The 19704-nt window shown below is 47.5% G+C and overlaps 1 protein-coding gene across 1 annotated transcript in view; it reads right to left on the bottom strand.

Moving 5' to 3' along the window:
- Positions 1–16437, bottom strand: part of LOC307099186 (uncharacterized protein) — a 29283-nt gene extending 12846 nt beyond the window's left edge. The window contains exon 1 of the mRNA XM_079770383.1: positions 16084–16437. Coding sequence (XP_079626509.1) covers positions 16084–16086 — 3 coding nt within the window. The 5' untranslated portion in view covers positions 16087–16437. The remainder of the gene's footprint in view (positions 1–16083) is intronic.
- Between the last annotated feature and the right edge of the window lie 3267 nt (positions 16438–19704).

Below are 19704 nucleotides of genomic sequence, written 5' to 3'. Positions count from 1 at the left end.
CTTTACTGATACTGTTCCTAAGGCAATGGAAAATAAAGAGAAAATAAACAAATAGGACTACATCAAAATAAAAAGCTTTTGCACAGCAAAAGAAACCATCAACAAAACAATAAGAAAGCCCACTACATGGGAGAACATATTCTCCAACATTTACAGGGAACTCATACAACTTAACAAAAGGAAGATAACCCAATCAAAAAATGGGCAATGGACCTAAATAGAAACTTTTCCAAAGAAGACAGAAGGAAGGCCAAAAAACATATGAAAACATGCTCAAAGTCACTAATTATCCAAGAGATGCAAATCAAAACGACAATGCGGTACCATCTCACACCTGTCAGAATGGCTATCATCAACAAATCAACAAACGACAAGTACTGGCGAGGATGAGGAGAAAAAGGAACTCTCGTGCACTGCTGGTGGGAATGCAGACTGGTGCAGCCACTGTGGAGAACAGTATGGAGTTTCCTCAAAAAACTAAAAATGGAACTCCCATTTGACCCAGTGATCCCATTTCTAGGACTATATCCCAAGAAACCAGAAACACCAATCAGAAAGGATATATGCACCCCTATGTTCATAGCAGCACAATTCACCATAGCTAAGATTTGGAAACAGCCTAAGTGCCCATCAGCAGATGAGTGGATTAAAAAACTGTGGTACATCTACACAATGGAATACTATGCTGCGCTAAAAAAGAAGGAATTCCTACCAATTGCAACAATATGGATGGAACTGGAGAGCATTATGCAAAGTAAAATAAGTCAGTCAGAGAAAGATAAATATCACATGATCTCACTCATCTATGGCAAATAATGAACAACATAAACTAATGGACAAAAAACAGATCCAGAGACAGGGAAGCATCTATCAGACTGTCAAACCTCAGAGGGAAGGTAGGGGAAGGTGGGGGTAAAGGAGAGAGATCAACCAAAGGACTTGTATGCATACATATAGGCCTGGCCAGTGGTCACAGAAAACAGGGGGGTGGGGGCATGATTGGGGGCACGGTTGGGAAGGTAATGGGGGATGAGGACAAATATGTAATATCTTAATAAAGAAAATTAAAAAAATAAAAATAAAAATATTTTTTCAACTTAAAGACATAAAACTTACAAAAGTGATTTTCTCCAAAAACTTGATGCTACTCTAGGTGCTCTTCTCCCAACTGGTCTCATTTCTGAGCTCTCCTGTGAGTTCCAGCAGCAGGACAGTCTATCCCAGGCATAGGACCTGCCCACAGCATAATTCCCCTCAATGCCGCTCCCAGAGAGACAGCATACCCACTGATGTCTGTGTGTAGGGAACAGAGAAATGGTTCCCACTCACCACTTGTGATGCCAGAAAACCCAATGATCTATTCAGTAGAGCAATGACCAAATAGGGAAACCTCTCTTGTCTTAGGTCCAGGGAGAGGAAGGAGTAAGACAAGCTCCCGGTTGAGCCCTGATTATTTTTACTAGAAGTGGCCCGGTTCATGAAATTCATGCACGGGTTGGGGTTGTCCCTCAGCCCGGCCTGCACCCTCTCCAATCTGAGACCCCTCAGGGGATGTCAGACTGCTGGTTTGGGCCCAATTCCTCTCACAATCCGGGTCCGCTGGCTCCTAACTGCTCGCCTGCCTGATTGCCCCTAACCACTTCTGCCTGCCAACCTGATCGCCCCCTTATTGCTCCTCTGCCAACCTGATTGATGTCTAACGGCTCCCCTGCTGGCCTAATCACCCCCAAGGCTTTTATTAGTATAGATATGACCCTTCACAGAGAATTTCACTAACCCTGTTTTACAATAAGGGCTTGGCAATTGAATCATTGAGGACAGACACCAAGATTTCCTTTCTTTGAATAGTGGAGGGAATAATTATCCTGTCTTTAGGTTGCCCTGAACATCAAATGAGATAATGACTTAGAAAAGTATAAAAGCACCATATAAAGACAACTGTCTTTTTCATGTACTGAAAAGACAATAAAGTGGTAAAATGAAAAACACTATTTGTATTCTCCCCCTTCCTTCCTTTACAACCTTTATTTAAACTTTAAAATTTATATAATTTTCACTCCTATTTTCATTTCTTTACCTTCAATATTATTTTGTATTAGTTTCAGGTTTTATATTAGTTACAGAATAGTGGGTAGACAATCATATATTTTACAAAGTGTTCCCCGATATTTCCAGTACCCACCTAGCATCATACCATCATTACAACCCTATTGACCATATTCCCTATTTAAGTGACAATAGGTTTACAGGTTCCTTCCAATCTTTTGTGTTGCTTGCCCTTCCTTTTCTTTCTCATTTCTTCCCTCATTTTCTTTATATAGTATCTCAATTGCCCCTCAAAGCTCAGCGAAGGCACTGGGAAACGCTTCATCCATTTTATAGACCAGGAAACTGAGGCCAATTCCAGTTGGCTGCATGACTCAGCACACAGGGAGCCTTCACGGCCGTGCTACCTCTGCCCTTCCTAAGGGGCAGCCACAGGGCAAACAGAGCAAACCTCCCTGTCAGTCTTCTGAGCCTCATTCTCAAGCACCCCTTCATCGAAGACACCCCCCATTCTTCCCTCTCCCCTGCCCGCCACCCCCATTCTTTACTGCCCCCTGCCCTTCTCCAGAGCAGGTGGTAGGCTCTGCACTCATCGTGCAGGTGTGCACCGCTGTGGGGCACGGCGGGCATGGCATGCTTTTGGGCCGAGGTGGGAGCAGGAGTCGCTGCCTGTCAAGTGCACAGGCCACTGGGGCGAGGCCCAGTTAGTGCCAGGAGCTTCTCCGAGCCGCAGCAGTAGGGTACCCGGCAGTTCGGTGCCCCTCAACTGAGGTGGCACTGCCCCTCAACCCCACTGAGGGCTACGGATCCCCACCCCTCTGCCCAGGCATCCTTCCACTTTGTTCCCCACCAGGCCTACCCGCGTCTTGGGGCCACTGTTAGAACCTCACTCTCCATGGGCGAGGCAGATACCCCCTGCTGGCCCTCTGCCCCGGCCAGTGCCCCCTCCAGTACACTCCACATCAGTGCCGCTCTGCGCCCCTTGGGCCGCAGACCTCCTGGCTGGCCGCTTCACTGAATCTGCCCGGAACCACCCCTCAGGTGGCCCTGCAGCTGGGCCTCTCACAGCTGCTAGATCTTCACCTTGGTCACCTCCTTTATTCCACATTTGCCCTTCATCCATCCCTCTCTCCTGCACTGCTTGCGCTCCAGGCCCGAAAGAAAAGGACCAAGGCCAAGAAGGACAAAGCCCAAAGGAAGTGAGTCTTGAACCCCCACATCCCATTCTCTGGATTTCCTCCCGCACCTCCTCTCTGTTTCACATCTTGAACGGGCACCCTGCGGCCCAGCCACATGGCCTCGGGGCGGCCTGGTAGAGTCAGTATCCGTGAAGCTGTGGATGAGTGTCCAGAGGCCAGGTCGTGATGTTACAGTGTCCCAGCTAATTAGCATATGATCTATGATATAGATAGATAGATCTAGCAGGGCTGGGAACCTTTTTTCTGCAAAGGGCCATCTGGGTAGTTATAACATCATTCACGGGCCATACAATATCATCAACTTAAAAATTAGCCTGCTATATTTGGTCACACATTTATTGAACTGGCAGAGCCAGAGCAAATGATTCCAGAACGATTTAAAGTGGGCCCAATACCATACTCTGCCTGCCAATTGCCTAGAAACACATGAAACTGCCCACTCTGGTACAAAGAGGTGAGGCGCAACAGGCTCAGCAATGCCACATGGGGCAGCACAGCTCCCGGCACCATCCGCCCGGCTCCCAGCGGCCACAGGTGAGCAGGTCTGAGAAACAGAAGACAGACCCACACGGCTGGATGTTGGGATGTGCTGTTCCTGGCAGCAAGTTCAAGTGTTATGGTCACTGCAGAGGAGTGGATGAGAGTGATGCTGGTGTGTCACCCCTCACACCCACACCAAGAGAGCAGGAAGAGCCTTAGGACTCACATAGAGGTCTCAAAGGAGGGCGGGCTGGCCTCTCCAGCAGCTGAGACCTGGCTTCAGAGCCAGAAATGGAGCCTGGTGTGGTCATGTGGGGCTTCGAAGATGGGTCCTGGGCAAGAGTTCTGCACAGACAGGGATTCTGTGGTTTGAATCACCTGCTGCTCTATAGGAGACACCACCCAGGCTTTCTTATCAGCTTGTTCAAGTGGGAGGCAATAGGGACAAGAGCGGCTGAGGCTCAAGCTGTCAGCAGGCAACCATGAAAAAATACATAGTTTGTCCGAACCACATGAACCAGGAGGTCAGAGTTCCATCCCTGTTCAGGACAGATGACCAGTTGCAGGTTCAATCCCCAGGGAGGAGGGGGGCGGCAGGAGGCAGTCTATGGATTATTCTCTTCCATCATAGATATTTCTATCTTTCTCTCCTCTCCCTCTCCCTTCCTCTCTGAAACCAATAAAGATATATTTTTTTTAAATGAACAGTCTGAGTGCTAATTACAAGGTAAGAAAAACCCCTCGGAGCTTGTGCTCTGCTGGGGAGTCAGCTGCGTGAGCCTGAGTGTGGGCAGACTCTAAGGTGTCACTGACTGAGTTCTGTGCCTCCGGGGAAGGGGTCATTCCCCAAAGTTTCCCGTGAACCTGACTGGTGCCTCCCCCTCAAGAGAGATGCCCTAGTCCAGTGGTCAGCAAACTCATTAGTCAACAGAGCCAAATATCAACAGTACAACGATTGAAGTTTCTTTTGAGAGCCAAATTTTTTAAACTTAAACTATATAGGTAGGTACATTGTTATTAACTTAATTAGGATATGTGGTATTTTGTGGAAGAGCCACACTCAAGGGGCCAAAGAGCCGCATGTGGCTCGCGAGCCGCAGTTTGCCGACCACTGCCCTAGTCCCACCTCTGGACTCCCAGCAGCACGCCCCTCCTGGTGGCTCCACCATACTGAGGTGAGGGCAGAATCCAGGATAGACATAGTTGGGTGCTCAAGGCTGAGTGCCACTCCACCCACCTTCCCCCAAGCCTGACGGGCAGCTCCCCCTCAAGGGAGACCAAGAGCCCCGCCTGCCTCACACTTAGTGGGCCTGTCCTGCAGAGATCAGGTTCCTGGAGAATCTGGCACAGACTGAGCTGTGTGGCTCTAGGTCTGGGGCCATTTTTCCTTCCCAGGCACCACCTGTACAGAGTCCTCGCTCACATGGCCAAATTTTGGTTTGTTTGCGCCTGATAAACTGCTGGCCTCATCCTAAGGACTTCCCGAGGCCCTGCCCCACCACAAAGGTGTGGAGCATCCAGTGGTAGTGGCCAGACTTGGTATACACTGGGACATTTGCTAAGAAATGATCAAAACTCTATTTAGGGGTAACTGGAGAAACAGTGCTGGAGGGACCAGCATATGTGGGCAGTGAGTCTTAAGGTGCATTTTTTATTTTATTTTACAGGTGTACTGCAAATAAATGCAGAAATTTACATGCTCTATTTTTAACCATTCTAGAATTTCATTTCTTTAAATAATAACAGTTTAACTCCTAAAATGTATTCAATTTTCAGAAATTTACATACTGTTCTCATAGTTGTCACATCAACTACAATAAAAAGTCAATGGCCAAAACCGGTTTGGCTCAGTGGATAGAGCGTCGGCCTGTGGACTGAAAGGTCCCAGGTTCGATTCCAGTCAGGGACATGTACCTTGGTTGCGGGCACATCCCCAGTAGGGGGTGTGCAGGAGGCAGCTGATCGATGATTCTCTCTCATCGATGTTTCTAACTCTCTATCCCTCACTCTTCCTCTCTGTAAAAAAATCAATAAAATATATTTTAAAAAAATAAAATAAAATAAAAAGTCAATGATGTAACCATTTCTAAGGTTCTCTAGAACAGCGGTCGGCAACGGGCGGTCCACGGACCATTGGGGGCCCATGAGATCCGAAAGGTTGACGACCTATGCTCTAGAACAAGCATGTCAAACTCAAAGGCTAACACGGGCCAAATAAACAAGGTTTAAGTTTATGTGGGCCACAAAAAAACAAAAGCTTCAATTTTCATAGAAACGTACATTTAATTTGATAGAGACATGCTGAATACAAAGGGCTGCAATAAATGAAGAATCGTTAACATAAAATAATAGAATATTTTAGAAGTTAATATATTTTCTTGAACATTAACTTACCAGATACTGAATAACTGCACAAATTAATAAGCATAATTCAAATACACCTATTTTTCTTATTCTCCAAACGCGAAATATTTCCTGTTTTGCACACCAAACACGTCAGTCAGAGACTAATGACGTGGCAATCAGCTGCTAAAGTATTCCCTGCTAGTATTAGTGGAGAGAAATGGTGCGCCTGCATGTAAGGAGTGTAAGGGAGATGAATGCAACATGATTATAGTAATCAGTCATTAGCAAACATTGCAGTTCATTATTAATAATTATGTAAAACAGGATATTGTAAAAATTAAGTTATGAAATTTTTATTAGAACGGTTCTTATATACCGTTATTTTGGCTAAGGGACAAAAATATTTTGTGGGCCGTATGCGGCCGGGGCCCCGAGTTTGAGGTGCTTGCTCTAGAAACGTGCCATACAAACAGTGATCTAAAAATAAAAACTGTGCCCGGTAGCTGTGGCTCAGTGGTGGAGTGTTGACCCATGAACCAGGAGATCATGGTTAGATTCCCACTCAGGGACAAGCCTGAGTTTTGGGCAGGCTTGATTCCCAGTAGGGGGCATGCAGGAGGGAGCCAATCCATGATTCTCTCTCACCATTGATGTTTCTGTCTCTCCCTCTCTTTCCCCTCTGAAATCAATAAAAATGTATTTTAAAAAATTAAAATGTGCCTGAAAACTTAAATACATTCATTTCACATTTGGAGTTTCTCTTGCATAAAAGGAAAAGAAAAATCTCTTTGCTTTCACAAATTTCCTTGCTTTTTTCATCTTCTCTCTCTTTCTCTTTAATGTCATCCAAGGATATTTTTCCACTTATTTTTAGAAAGTGGAATAGAGAGGGAAAGACAGAGATAAATATCTATGTAGGACAAACACATCCATTGACTGCCTCCTGCACATGGCCAGGCCAGGGCCTGGGCCAGGGAAGAGTCTGCAACCAAGTATGTGCCCTTGTTCAGAATAAAAATCAAACTCAGACACATTGATTCACAGGAAGATGCTGTATCCACTCAGGTAAAACAGCTAGGGCTGTATTGCTGTATCTCTCTCTCTCTCTCTCTCTCTCTCTATATATATATATATATATATATATATATATATATATATATATATACACACACACACACACACACACACACACACACACACACACACACACTAGAGGCCCGGTGCATGAAATTTGTGCACGGAGGAGGGAGGTGTCCCTCAGTCCAGCCTACACCCTCTTCAATCTGGGACCCCTCGAAGGATGTCCGACTCACAATAAAGGACTGCTGGCTCCCAACTGCTCTTCCTGATTGCCCCTAACCGCTTCTGCCTGCCAGCCTGATCACCCCATAACCACTCTCCTGCCAGCCTGATTGATGCCTAATTGCTCCCCTGCCAGCCTGTTTGCCCCTAACTGCCCTCTCCTGCAGGCCTGGTCACCCCAAACTGCCCTCCCCTGCAGGCCTGGTCACCCCTAACTGCCCTCCCCTGCAGGCCTGGTCCCCCGCAACTGCTCTCCCCTGCAGGCCTGGGTATCCCCAACTGCACTTCCCTGCAGGCCCGGTCACCCCCAACTTCCCTCCTCTGCTGGCCTGGTCACTCCTAACTGCCCTCCCCTGCAGGCCTGATCGCCCCCAACTGCCCTCCCTTGCAGGCCTGGTCCCTCCCAACTGCCCTCCCCTGCTGGCCATCTTGTGGTGGCTATCTTGTGTCCACATGGGGGCAGGATCTTTGACCACATGGGGCACCCATCTTGTGTGTTGGAGATGGTCAATTTGCATATTATTCTTTTATTATATAGAGGCCTGGTGCATGAGTGGGGGCCAGCTGGTTTGCCCTGAAGGGTGTCCTGGATCAGGGTGGGGGTTCCCTTGGGGCATGGGGCGGCCTGGGAGAGGGGCCTGTGGTGGTTTGCAGGCTGGCCACGCCCCCCAGCGACTCAAGAGGAGGCCCTGGTATCTGGGATTTATCTTCTACAATTGAAACTTTGTAGCCTGGAGCGGAGCCAAGCCTTCTGCTAGCTCCATGGTGGCAGCCATTTCTGTTGGGATTTATTTATCTTCTATAATTGAAACTTTGTAGCCTTAAGCAGAGGCCTGGGCCTGCCAGGGTGTACGGAAAGCTTGGCTTCCTTCATTGCTGGGGAAACCCAAGCCTCCCTCCTGCTCTCTGTGGCTGCAGCCATCTTGGGTTAATTTGCATACTTGCTCCTGATTGGCTGGTGGGCGTGGCTGGTGGGTGTGGTGGAGTGATGGTCATTTGCCTATTACTCTTTTATTAGATAGGATATATATATGTATGTATATACTATATATGTATATATATATATACTGTATATACACATACTGTGTGTGTGTATATACATCATACATACACACACATATATAATATATATATATATATATATATATATATATATATATATATATATATATATTTAAATATATTTGAGAGAAGAAAGGAGAGGGAGATAGAAAAATCCGTGATGAGAGAATCATTGATCGGCTGCCTCCTGCATGCCCCCTACTGGGGATCAAGCCTGCAACTCCAGCATGTGCCCTGACTGGAATGGAACAGTGACCTCCTGCTTCGTAGGTTGACGCTCACCCACTGAGCAACTCTGCTGGGAAGTATCAATATTTCTCTCTCTTTTTTTCTACCTGGTACATTCAATCAATGGACGTTTTCATTCTCAGGGAAACTAGAGTGAAAGGGCTTCCCTAGGTGATGCATAAAGGCTCTGAAGGACAGAAACACATACATTGGATTCAGCTCAGATGAGCAGCCTGCTTCCCACAGGACAGAGGAAAGCCAATTTCAGAAGGTTCCACATTCTAGACTCTCCTGACTGAGACAGAACCCCTGGGGTGTTATAGTCCCTGGGGAAGCAGAGGAGGGACACCTAAGCAGCCACCCCAGGAATGAAGTCTGGGACCTCCCATACCCTCCTCTCCCTGGGGAATAATGGAAATGTGCTGGGCAGTTAGACAGACATGAGCAGAGCAAGGAGAATGGGCCAGGGGCAGAAGGTCATGCCTAGCAGCAGACAACTGTAGGCTGGGACCTCATCCCCAGGGTGACCTTTCATCCCGTAGCATATTGCTGGTCATGCAGTTTAGACCCCGGACCTTTTCCCCCTAGAAATAACCTCTAGGCCACACTTCTATTTTAGCTGCAGGCCCAGAAAAGCATCTAAAACAGAAAAGGGATGCAGGGCTGACCTCAGGACCAGCTGCACTGAATGATGACCTGGGTCCTGGCCACAACCAATCAATCGGTGGAGACCCAGACTTGAAGGGGCACATCTGGAAAGCTGCTGAATATTTTACTGAGATTTTCCCAGGACCTTCCTTAAAATCTCCATCCTTAAAACCTTTAGGACAGAGAACCCAGCTTGCTCTCCTTCCTGGGAGCATGTCCCAACCTCTCTTCACCCACCCATCCCCCCAGGCATGTAACAGCTACCTTTCTCACTTCTAACTGCTAAGGGCCCTTCCATTACCTCTATAACTTATTCCTTCTATGAATTTCCATTCCTTTAAGAACTTCTTCTTCTACTTCTGTGATTTCTCAAATAAATGTTCTCTTATAGTTTGAGTCTTGGCTCTGAATTCATTCCCAGCCAGAATTCAAGCACCTATGCTGCTGAACCCAGATCTGCTCCAACCTCTTGGGTCTAACACGAGGTGCTGCTCCCACCATGCCACCTCCAACAGACGTGCTCCCTCCCTCAGGCTTCAGCTCACAGTGAGGGGGTGCTCAGCTGGATTCAGTGTAAGGTTCTGACCCAAATGAACTCCCAATCTCACAATCCCTAACTCAGGATACACCCTCCTGACTTTCCCAGATTTTCTCAATGTGCACCCACACCCTGGATATAAAACTTCAACCGATGCCTAGGAACAGGCCCGGGGGGACCACAACTAAGACCTCAGAAGGGCATCACCCCCTCCCGCAGGTGCACTAGTTCCCCAGCTCTCCAGGGCTGTAGCTTCTCTCACTGTAAAGGCCCCTTCCATGGTGGGTGTGAGCAGGTAGGACACCTGCAGGGGGAGGCTCCCCAGGAAGGTCAGTGGGCCTTCAGGTACTTCCCTTGGCAGGCTCACGGGCATGGGGGGCTTCCTTAGCTTAAACCACCTGGCCTCAGGCCTCAGCTCCCCCCTGATGTTGCTCTGACCCACCACTGATGTTTAAAATGACTCAAAGCCAGTGTTTGAACAATCAGCAATCAGGCTTAAACCCAGTGTTCATGTGTAAAGAAGGTATTAATATGGTAAGACACTTTGCTAGCTCAACAAGAAAATCCACAAGTATCTATTATTGCATTAAAAAAAGATGCTAATTATTGTTCCCATAGCAAGAATATGTTTTATAAACTACTAATCATACTTCAACACCTCCAGTCTAAGCTCTAAAAATCCTTTTGCCTTATCAAAATAATAGACCTTAAAATATTTCTACCCACACTGGGAGGAAACGGGCCAAACAATAATTTAATACATGCAATCTGTATATATAAAATCCAGATATGCAAATAGACCAAACGGCGGAACCACCAAACAACCGAACCACTGGTCGCTCTGATGAGTGGCTGAGCACCAAGGGGCGTGTGCGGAACATCTCGGCATCGGCAGCAGCTGCAAATGGCACCCGCTGCTGGTGCTGACCCCAGTGGCTCTGCCCATCAGCAGGTGTGAGCGGGGCTGCACCATCAGAGCTGGGAGCGGCGGCAGGAGGAGCAGGGCTGCCAGCAGACGGGGGACGGGGGTGGGGGCTGGAGGGGGATGCAGAGGGAGGGGCTTGACGAGGGCGCAGTGTATGGGCTGAGACCCGCCCCTGTGCCCACTGGAGCCTCACGGCCCACAGTTCCTTTCAAGGTCCACAAATGCGTGCACTGGGCCCCTAGTGTAACAATAAAGTATTTTATTTCTCTGAGAAGCACTTGTGTCAGGAAAGCTTAAAATATTTTACACTTTGTTTTAAGTTGCAATGATTGTATACATTTTTATTAATTTAAAACCTGAGGCTAAAATAACGTGAAAACATGTTTAAAGGTCACAAACTAGGGGAAAGGCAGGGCTGATGTACAACACCCAGAAAGTTACCCAAGAGCAACCACCCAAAGGATTTCTCAGGGGATTTCTGTGCCCCAGGAAAGATCCTGGAAAGAGAGGCACAAAGCTTTGATGCAAATCACTCCCAGGTGGTTACTAGCTACCTGGAAATACACACATACAAAATACACTTTTTAAAGACAGCCAATCATTGTGTGTGTGTGTGTGTGTGTGTGTGTGTGTGTGTGTGTGTGTGTATAAAATAGAGAAATATGCAAATTAGGTCAGGATGCCGTAATGGTCACCACCATCTCAGGAGGAGGGGCCTGGTGCAGCCCGAACCTGAGAGAAGAACACACAGGGGCACCTGCTCTGAGCCTCTGCATGCAGCTGGGGGCAGGCCCCTAGCGAACACGGACGGACACACACACACACACACACACACACACACACAGCGCCTGCTCCGAGCCTCCGCGGCACAGTCTGACATGGCCTCGTCCTTCTCCCTCTCTCATATCCTGGAATTATCGTTCCTTATTTTGACAGTCACTTGAGTGAACAAAGTAGCACCATCACATCCCAGTTAAAAGATCATCAATTACAGTGAAACTACACTTTCACTTCATCTCAGCCACTATTTCCAAGGCTGTACTCTGAGCCTTATCCCACCTGCAACTGCTCACATCAGAAATCAGAGCATGGCCCTGGCCAGCGTTGCTCAGTGGTTACAGCGTCCACCTGCCCACTGAAGGATCTCAGGTTCAAGGGCACAAACCTGGGTTGCAGGTTTGATCCTCAGCCTTTTTCAGGGCAGATGCAGGAGACAACCAATTTATGTGTCTCTCTCACATCGATGTCTCTCTCTCTCTCTCTCTCTCTCTCTCTCTCTCTCTCTCTCTCTCTCTCAAAATCAATGGAAAAATATTCTCTAGGGAGGATTAACAAACAAAAAAATAAATCATAGCATGTTGTCCCTGATGTCCTATTATATGATTTTTTTTTTCCTGGCCTATCAATGATCTCCTCCTCCTCCTCCCCGTTCATATTATTCTTTGCATAGGCTGGCCCGTGGGTTCACCTGCATCAGTGGAGAAATAGAGCCCCCACTAGGTATTTCAAACAGATAGAATTTAATATTGGGAACTGGTTACCAAAGGGTTGGAAAGGAAAGGCTAGAAGAGAGAGAGAAAAGTGAAGTTAAGAGATTAATAGCTACAGGAAGCCATTCTCACTCTCATGGATGAAGGAGCCAGACCATGCCCTGCTGAGGCTGCTGAGAACTTGCAGCTGCCATTGGAATGGTGCTGCCAAGGAGGACAGCAGCCTGCGGACTGCACTGCCACTGCCCCTGCCCCTGCCCCTGCCCCCGCCCCCACCCCAGCTGAGCCCAGTGAGAGAAGAGAGTGGAGCTTCTCCACTGCGTCCATGCTCCGCAGTGAAAAGGTAGCTGCCAGGGCATCTAGGAAACGCAGTTTCCCCTGAACTACAGGAAAGCACAGAAGGGCATAGATGGAGCTCTGAGCCAACAGACAAAACCTACCCTTTGCCTTTTCGGCATTTATTCTCACCCTTTATCCTATATTAAACTTCCATGAACAATAGCAGGGTCACACAAATACCCCTTAAATAATTGAAGATGCTGTCACTTTCCCAAAAGAGAGGCACAAGACCTCATCAGTCATTATTTCCATCTCTAGGTGATCTGCTCCCATTTGAATTTTCTTAGAATAAAGGTAATCATCAGTAAGACTTCTTATCTATAATAATAAAAGCATAATATGCTAATTAGACTGGACAGCCCAACGACCTTCCAGATATCATTCCGGATATCTGGACGAAGCTGCAGCAGTGAGGGCAAGGCAGATGCAGTTAGGGGCAATCAGGCATGCAGGCAGAGGCAGTTAGGGGTGATCAGGCAGGCAGGCAAAAGGGGTTAGGGGAGATGAGACAGGCAGGAAGAGGGGTTAAGGGTGATCAGGGAGGCAGGTAGAGTAGTTAGGGGCAATCAGGCAGGCAGGCGAGTGATTAGGTGTGATGAGGCAGGCAGGCAGGCAGGCAGGCAGGCGAATGGTTAGGAGCCAGTGATCCCAGATTGCGAGAGGGTGCAGGCCGGGCTGAGGGACCACCCGCACCCCTGCACAAATTTCGTACAGTGGGCCTCTAGTGGGAAAATAATAAATAATTCAAATTTTGAGTCTGTTCTATTAAAAAAGGGAACAACGGGCGCACAATGAATCACTTGAGTAAAGTCACATCACCAAAAGCAAAACTTAACACATTGCAGGAGGATCATGGGAACCCTCCCCACCCCCCAGTGCAACAATGTCATGCACCGTCCTCTAGTAGTCAATAATATTCTATTAACTATGTGTGGTATCTGATGGGTATTGGACTTTATAAATTATGTACATGTCTAGTCATTATGGTGACATCAGAAACTAATATATTGTGTCAACTTATTGGAAAAAAACAAAACCAAACTTTGAATCCTAGCCAGTTTTGCTCAGTGAATAGAGCATCGGCCTCTGGACTAAAGGGTCCCAGGTTTGATTCCGGTCAAGGGCACGCACCTTGGATGCAACTGCCCCTCACTGGCATGAGCCCTGGTCGGGTTACGTGCAGGAGCCACCAGTGATGTGCTTCTCTCACATTGATATTTCTCTCTGTCTTTCCCTTTCTCTTCCACTGTCTCCAAAAAACAATGAAAAATAAAAATTTTTTTAAAGAAAATGTTGCATAAACACACACAGAGGACTATTACTGTATTACTCAGCCATTAGAAAAAGAAATTCTGCCACTTGTAACAACACATTCATGGACCATAAGGGCAGGATGCTTTGTGAAATAAGTCAGAAAAAGAGAAATACCATGTGTTCTCACTTATCTGTGGAATCTTTAAAAAATCAACTCCATAGATACAGAGCACAGGCTGATGGTTGCTAGAGGTTGCAGGAGTGGTGTACGGGGGTGAGGTGGGGGTCAAATGGATGAAAGGTGTCAAAAGGTACAAACTTCCAGTTATTAAATAAGTCATGGAAATGCAGCTTACAGTACGGTGACTGCAGGTAGTAATACCATATTTCAGATGTGAAAGTTGCTAAGAGTAAATTTTAAAAGTTCCCATTTTAAGAAAAAAATATTCTGTAAGTCTGTATGATGACAGATGTTAACTAGACTTATTGTGATCACTTCACAATACATGCACATATCAAATCATTATGCTGTACACCTGAAACTAATATAATGTATGTCAATTGTAACTTAATGAAAAATAAAATCCCTTCTATAAAACAAAAAGATTACAGTGGATTTGAAAAACTGCAATCACCTAGTGATGTCATACCCATCACAATGTCATAGGGAAATGCATTGCTCAAATGTTTATGATGATGCTGGTGTAAACAAGCTTCCTGTGCGGCCAGTCCTATGAAAGTCCAGCACATACAGTTACATTCGCTACATAGAAACCTGATGATGAGAAACTGGTTCCTGTATTTGCTATACTATCCTCTTTATCTTTGTGAGCTTTCTACTTAGTGAAAGAAAACTTTGCTGTGAAACAAAGTTTTATGCGGGCAGCAGCCTCAGAGGTCTTGTGCTGACTGTGCCTTTTGATTGCATCATTGCCTCCTGGGCTTGATAGAATCGGTGTTTTGTACATTTCCTGGCCTAAGTGTACAGTGTGATAAAGTCTACAGTCGTGCACAGTAACGTCCTAGGCCTTCATATTCACTCACCAACCACTGACTCCTGCAGAGCAGCCTCCAGTCCTGTAGCCCATTCAGGGTCAGTGCCCACACGGATGTACCATTTTCTACCTTGCACACCACATTTTTACTGCACCTTTTCATCAATGCTTACTACCACTGCATTACAATTGCCGACAGTACTCAGTACAGTAGCATGTTGCACAGGTTTGCTGCCTAGGACCCAGAGGCTACACCATATGGCCTAGGTGTGTAGTAGGAAACACCATGCAGGTGTGTGTAGAGAACTGAAAACAACAAAACTGCCTCAAGATGGACTCCCAGGTTCAGGGGTGCATGACTGTATGTACCTGCAGTTTCACCTCTCCCAGGAGTAAAATTCTAACCCAGTCACTCTGCAACTTGCTGTTCAACGTTAATCTGTCTAAAAGCCTCCTGCTGTTCCTTCCCCTAAGGAAAGGTGACCCTGTCTGAAGCAATCCCCTCTTTTCTTTTGCTAATAAACTGTCAAAGCCACTTCTTTCTGCCTATTGTAAACGCCTTCCATTTTGAACAGCTCCTCTGAGATTCTATTTACTAGATGGGATGCGGCCCGATTCGTGATTGGGAATCAAGCCAATTAGACCTTCCACTTACTCAGCTGAATTTTGTTTTTAACCGTTTGAAAAGCACCACAAAACAAACAGCTGATAAAGATGCTGTGACTCAGAGAAGGGAAGGTGGCGTTCAGGATTCGGGGGAGAGACTGGAAATGCAGGCATTGGCTGCAGAGCAGGGCCTGGGGGACAGGGGGTGGACTAGAGAGCCTGCTCCACAAACATCAAAACCCAGGAGAAAACGGGATCCTTCTGGGGAGAAAGGAGGGACAGGGGACCCACAGACCACAGCTCCTCCCAGGCACGAACCGCGGAGACCGAGTCCCCACTGTCCCCACTGACCCTCCACGCGGTCACCGCACCAACTGCGGAGCCGCGGGATGTGGGTGCAGAGCTGCCCAGACTCGCTCCGCAGCCGAAGGCCCTGCCGCGGGGACAAACCGGACCCCGGGTCCCGGCTGGGCCCCACACTGCGAGCCCGAGGGGCCTGCGGTTTCAGCGGAGCCCCCGGGCGCCTGGGGTCCGCAGGCCCCGGACCTGACCGAGGAGAGACGGTCCCGCCCCGGCGGCTCCACCCGCCCCTCCTCCCCGTGTCCGCGCCCGGCCGCACACTCACCATTTCTGGTTTCCTGGGCCCCCTGAGTCCCGCCTGCGGCTCCCTCCACCTTACAGACCGCAGCTGCACAGATGAGGACAGAACAAGGGAGATGCGATCCCAGTGCAGCTGAAGGGAGAGGAACAACAGGGTGGAAGCTGAGCGTAGCCCCACCCACCCGCTCCCACCTCTACTCAGAGGACGCACACTTTGCACGACATCGCCCTCTGGCGCCTGAGGTGCACAGGCCTGAGCCCAAAGCAGCCACAACTCCTGTCCAGGGACGTTTGCACTGAGAGGCAGCGCTGAGAGTCCCCAGGGAACAGTGTTCCTTCCTTGCAAACACACACACTGAAAAGGCACCTAATGAATCTGGCTCCATTTTGATCTTTGTTGACAACTGGAGTCTGACGTGTGCATTTGCCAAAAAGGTGCACAGGCTCAGGGACCAGGGATGCCTTAGGGTGGTGTCCTTCCAGAACTACAGCCAGATTCCCAGAAAGAGCATTGAAACCAGAAACAAGCCATCTTGTCCAGCGGGAAAAGTGACTTCTGCGTATTTACAATGGTTACCTTTAAAAGATGTGTTCCCACTGGTGATCCAGTCACGGTCCTCTGAGGTCATGAGCCACCCCTTACTTGTGGTTATCTTGTGGGCAGTTCCACAGACCCACGCAGAGCAAGGAGATGGGCCAGGTACAGCGGTCACCAGGGTGGGAAGCCCAGGTGTCCTGCAATGGGCAGTCAATTGTAGGGTGGGACCTTGTCCCCAGGGTGACTTTTCCTCCTCTAGCTCCAGGCCCAGATAATCAACAAAATGCCAGGGCTGACATCAGGACCAGCTGCATTGAATAATGACACCTGCTCTGGTGCCGGCCAATCAATCAGTGGCGGCCACATCCCTGAATGGACACACCTGGAAAGCTACAGAATATTCCATTCAGCTCTTCCCCTGGGACCTCCCCTGAAATCTCCACCCTAAAACCTTTAGGAAGGAGGACCCAGCACTCTCCCGCCCTGGAGCACACCTGTACCTTTCCCTTCTTCCTCCATTTCTCCCCACCACGGTCAGGAGCAGCATCAGTCACCATACACAGCAGAAGAGAGGTCTGTGGGCATTCACCATGAAGTACTGAGAGATGGAGAATATATTTGCATTTCATCATCTTTTTTTCACCTTCCTTTTCACATCGATCTGGAAAACAATAGGCTCCAATAACTTTTTCTAGAAATCATTCTGATTTTCTAGTCTGGAATACCTCTGGATTTCTGTTTTGTTTTCTCTCTCATCTCACCCTCAAGTAACTAAGAATGCATGTTCACTGGGGAAGATGCACATGTTTGGTCTCTTCCCTCACACGATTGAACTTCAGGAAACTGCTGCTGCGGAAATTACATTGCATCCCTCCCCTTCCACACCCTGCTGGTCCTTGCACCTGTGGGAATTGTATAGATCCAGCTGTGGCCCCATCTGGGCAGAAAACGCTCTGCCTCTCACAGGTAAAAATAGGGAGAGCTGGTGGCTTTGCTGAGGCTGCTTCATGCTGCTCTCCAAGGTGCTTGAATTACTGGGTTGTGTTTAGTAAGAGGATGTGGTTCCTGTGATGTCCACCATGACACACACAAGCGCCAGAATAGACTTAGTGTTGCTGCATCCACCTGCACCATGGAAACCATCAGGTCTCGAGACTCACCCTACAAGATGATCTCTTCAGACAAAGAGCTCCACTGAAAAGGCACAAGGAGTTCCTTGTATGGATAGAGAGATTTTCCCTGTAGCCTTGACATATGGCTCTAATGGAAAGAGTTACACATGGTTTAAGCAGCTGCTCTGTGGGAGGGTCACTGAGAAAATGTGCCTGCTGGTCAACCCATGAGCTGGGCAATGAGATTCCTTCCTCCAACCCCTGTCCTTGGGATATATAAACAATATGTTCTGCCCACGGATGGAGAACTAAGAGCCATTTCAAGGACACAGCTTTGAGAGAACAATGTGTTGCTGACCCCATCTGAACCATGTACATAACCCAGTGAAGGCTTCTAGGTAAACTTTGAATTATCTGGTGGGCAGTGTGGAGGTCTACTCCTCTTCTGTCCACCCAAGACCACCCTGTTTGCTTTTTAAAACTGAAACTTAAAACTCAGGAGTGGTCTGGCTCTGTGGTTGAGCGTCAACCCATGAATCAGAAGTACAGTATGGGTAATACAACATTTTTCATCATAAATTGTTTATTTGAAGATCAAGTGTCAAAAACTAAAGCTGAGAAGGAGAAGTGTGCCTGAGGAAACACTTCTAGCTTGTCCTTGAACAAAGGGGGCTAGTTTCCCTATAGAAAGCAATGTAGTTTGTTTCTTTTCAATCTTTTCAGTGTTCATGCAAAAAGGACACGTTGTAAAGTATTCTGTTCTCTCTCCTCTTTGACAAGCACAGGAGATGTTTTGAAATATGCTTTTCCTCTTCCATTAATTTAAAATTAATCCTGCTCTAATTTTCATGTCCATGGTGCTGTGCCACCAGCACACGTGATGGAGAAGAGAACCCTGGAGAGCTGCTGCCACTGTCCCTAACCCGGCCATCCCTGCTCTGAAATGGGACCCAATGACTGCAAGATGAGTCACCACCAGGCAATCATGCCACAGGATGCCCTGGCTAATAGTTGACCTCATCTGTACATGTTTACAACTTTTAGGCCATTGCCAATGGTCTAGCTCTCTGGCACCAAGAGCAAGAACTTGTCATTGAAGATCACCCTTTGGGATAAAGCACTCTGGAATAACCCTGCTCACAATTACTCAAAAAGAAGAGAACGTCACACGTCTCTGCACATGGGACAAATGAAACCACAGGGCTTCATTTCAATCACAGCCGGATAAATTAGTGCAAGTTTCTGAAACATACCGTCACTTCAGGTACACTCAGAAGCAGAGAGAAAAACAGGGATGAGGGAACCTGAGGTTGTAGTATCAAGACCGAGGTGTCCCTGTGCTTCATGGAAGGATGTATTAGGGTCTTTAATACTTTTGTGCACAGACATGGAAATGATCCCCGCTACACTGTAGGCTGAGAAGACTGCAATACTGTTCTGTAAAATTATGCTATACGTCACCCTGTAAAGTAAATTATATGTTAATTATACAATATATTCTAATTATCCAAAAATGTATGCTATGATATACAACTGAACTACATACTACCAATACTATACAAATCTACTACATACATACATTCTATATCATATATACATACACACATACACAGATACACACTATATAAAATAATTTTGTGCTATATAATTATCTTCTATATCCACATTATAAAAGCCCAGGGTTAGTAACATCCAAAATGACCGAACAGATGACCAAACACCAGGAAGTGCATGGAGCACCTCTAGGTCCCTCCTCCCTCGCCCCCAGGCTCCCATCGCTGGATGGCCAACAGGGAACCAAGGGGAACCAGGCTGGGTGGCAGCGGAGCGGGACTGGGGACTGGCGAGCAGGCACAAGGCAGACCTCCTGGTCCCTCCCCCCAGCCGGCAGGCTTCAATCAATCCTCAGTTTCTTCTGAAAGGAATGTGGTGCCTCCACTGTGCAGCCTCCCAGGACTTGGACTCACTACTGTGAGAGGCTCTGGAGCGGAGACTT

The sequence above is a fragment of the Cnephaeus nilssonii genome (genome assembly GCF_951640355.1).
Source record: "Cnephaeus nilssonii genome assembly, chromosome: 5".
NCBI classification, from domain to species: Eukaryota; Metazoa; Chordata; class Mammalia; order Chiroptera; family Vespertilionidae; genus Cnephaeus; species Cnephaeus nilssonii.
Note: the sequence above shows the minus strand (reverse complement) of the source record. Positions and strands in the feature narration are given on the sequence as shown.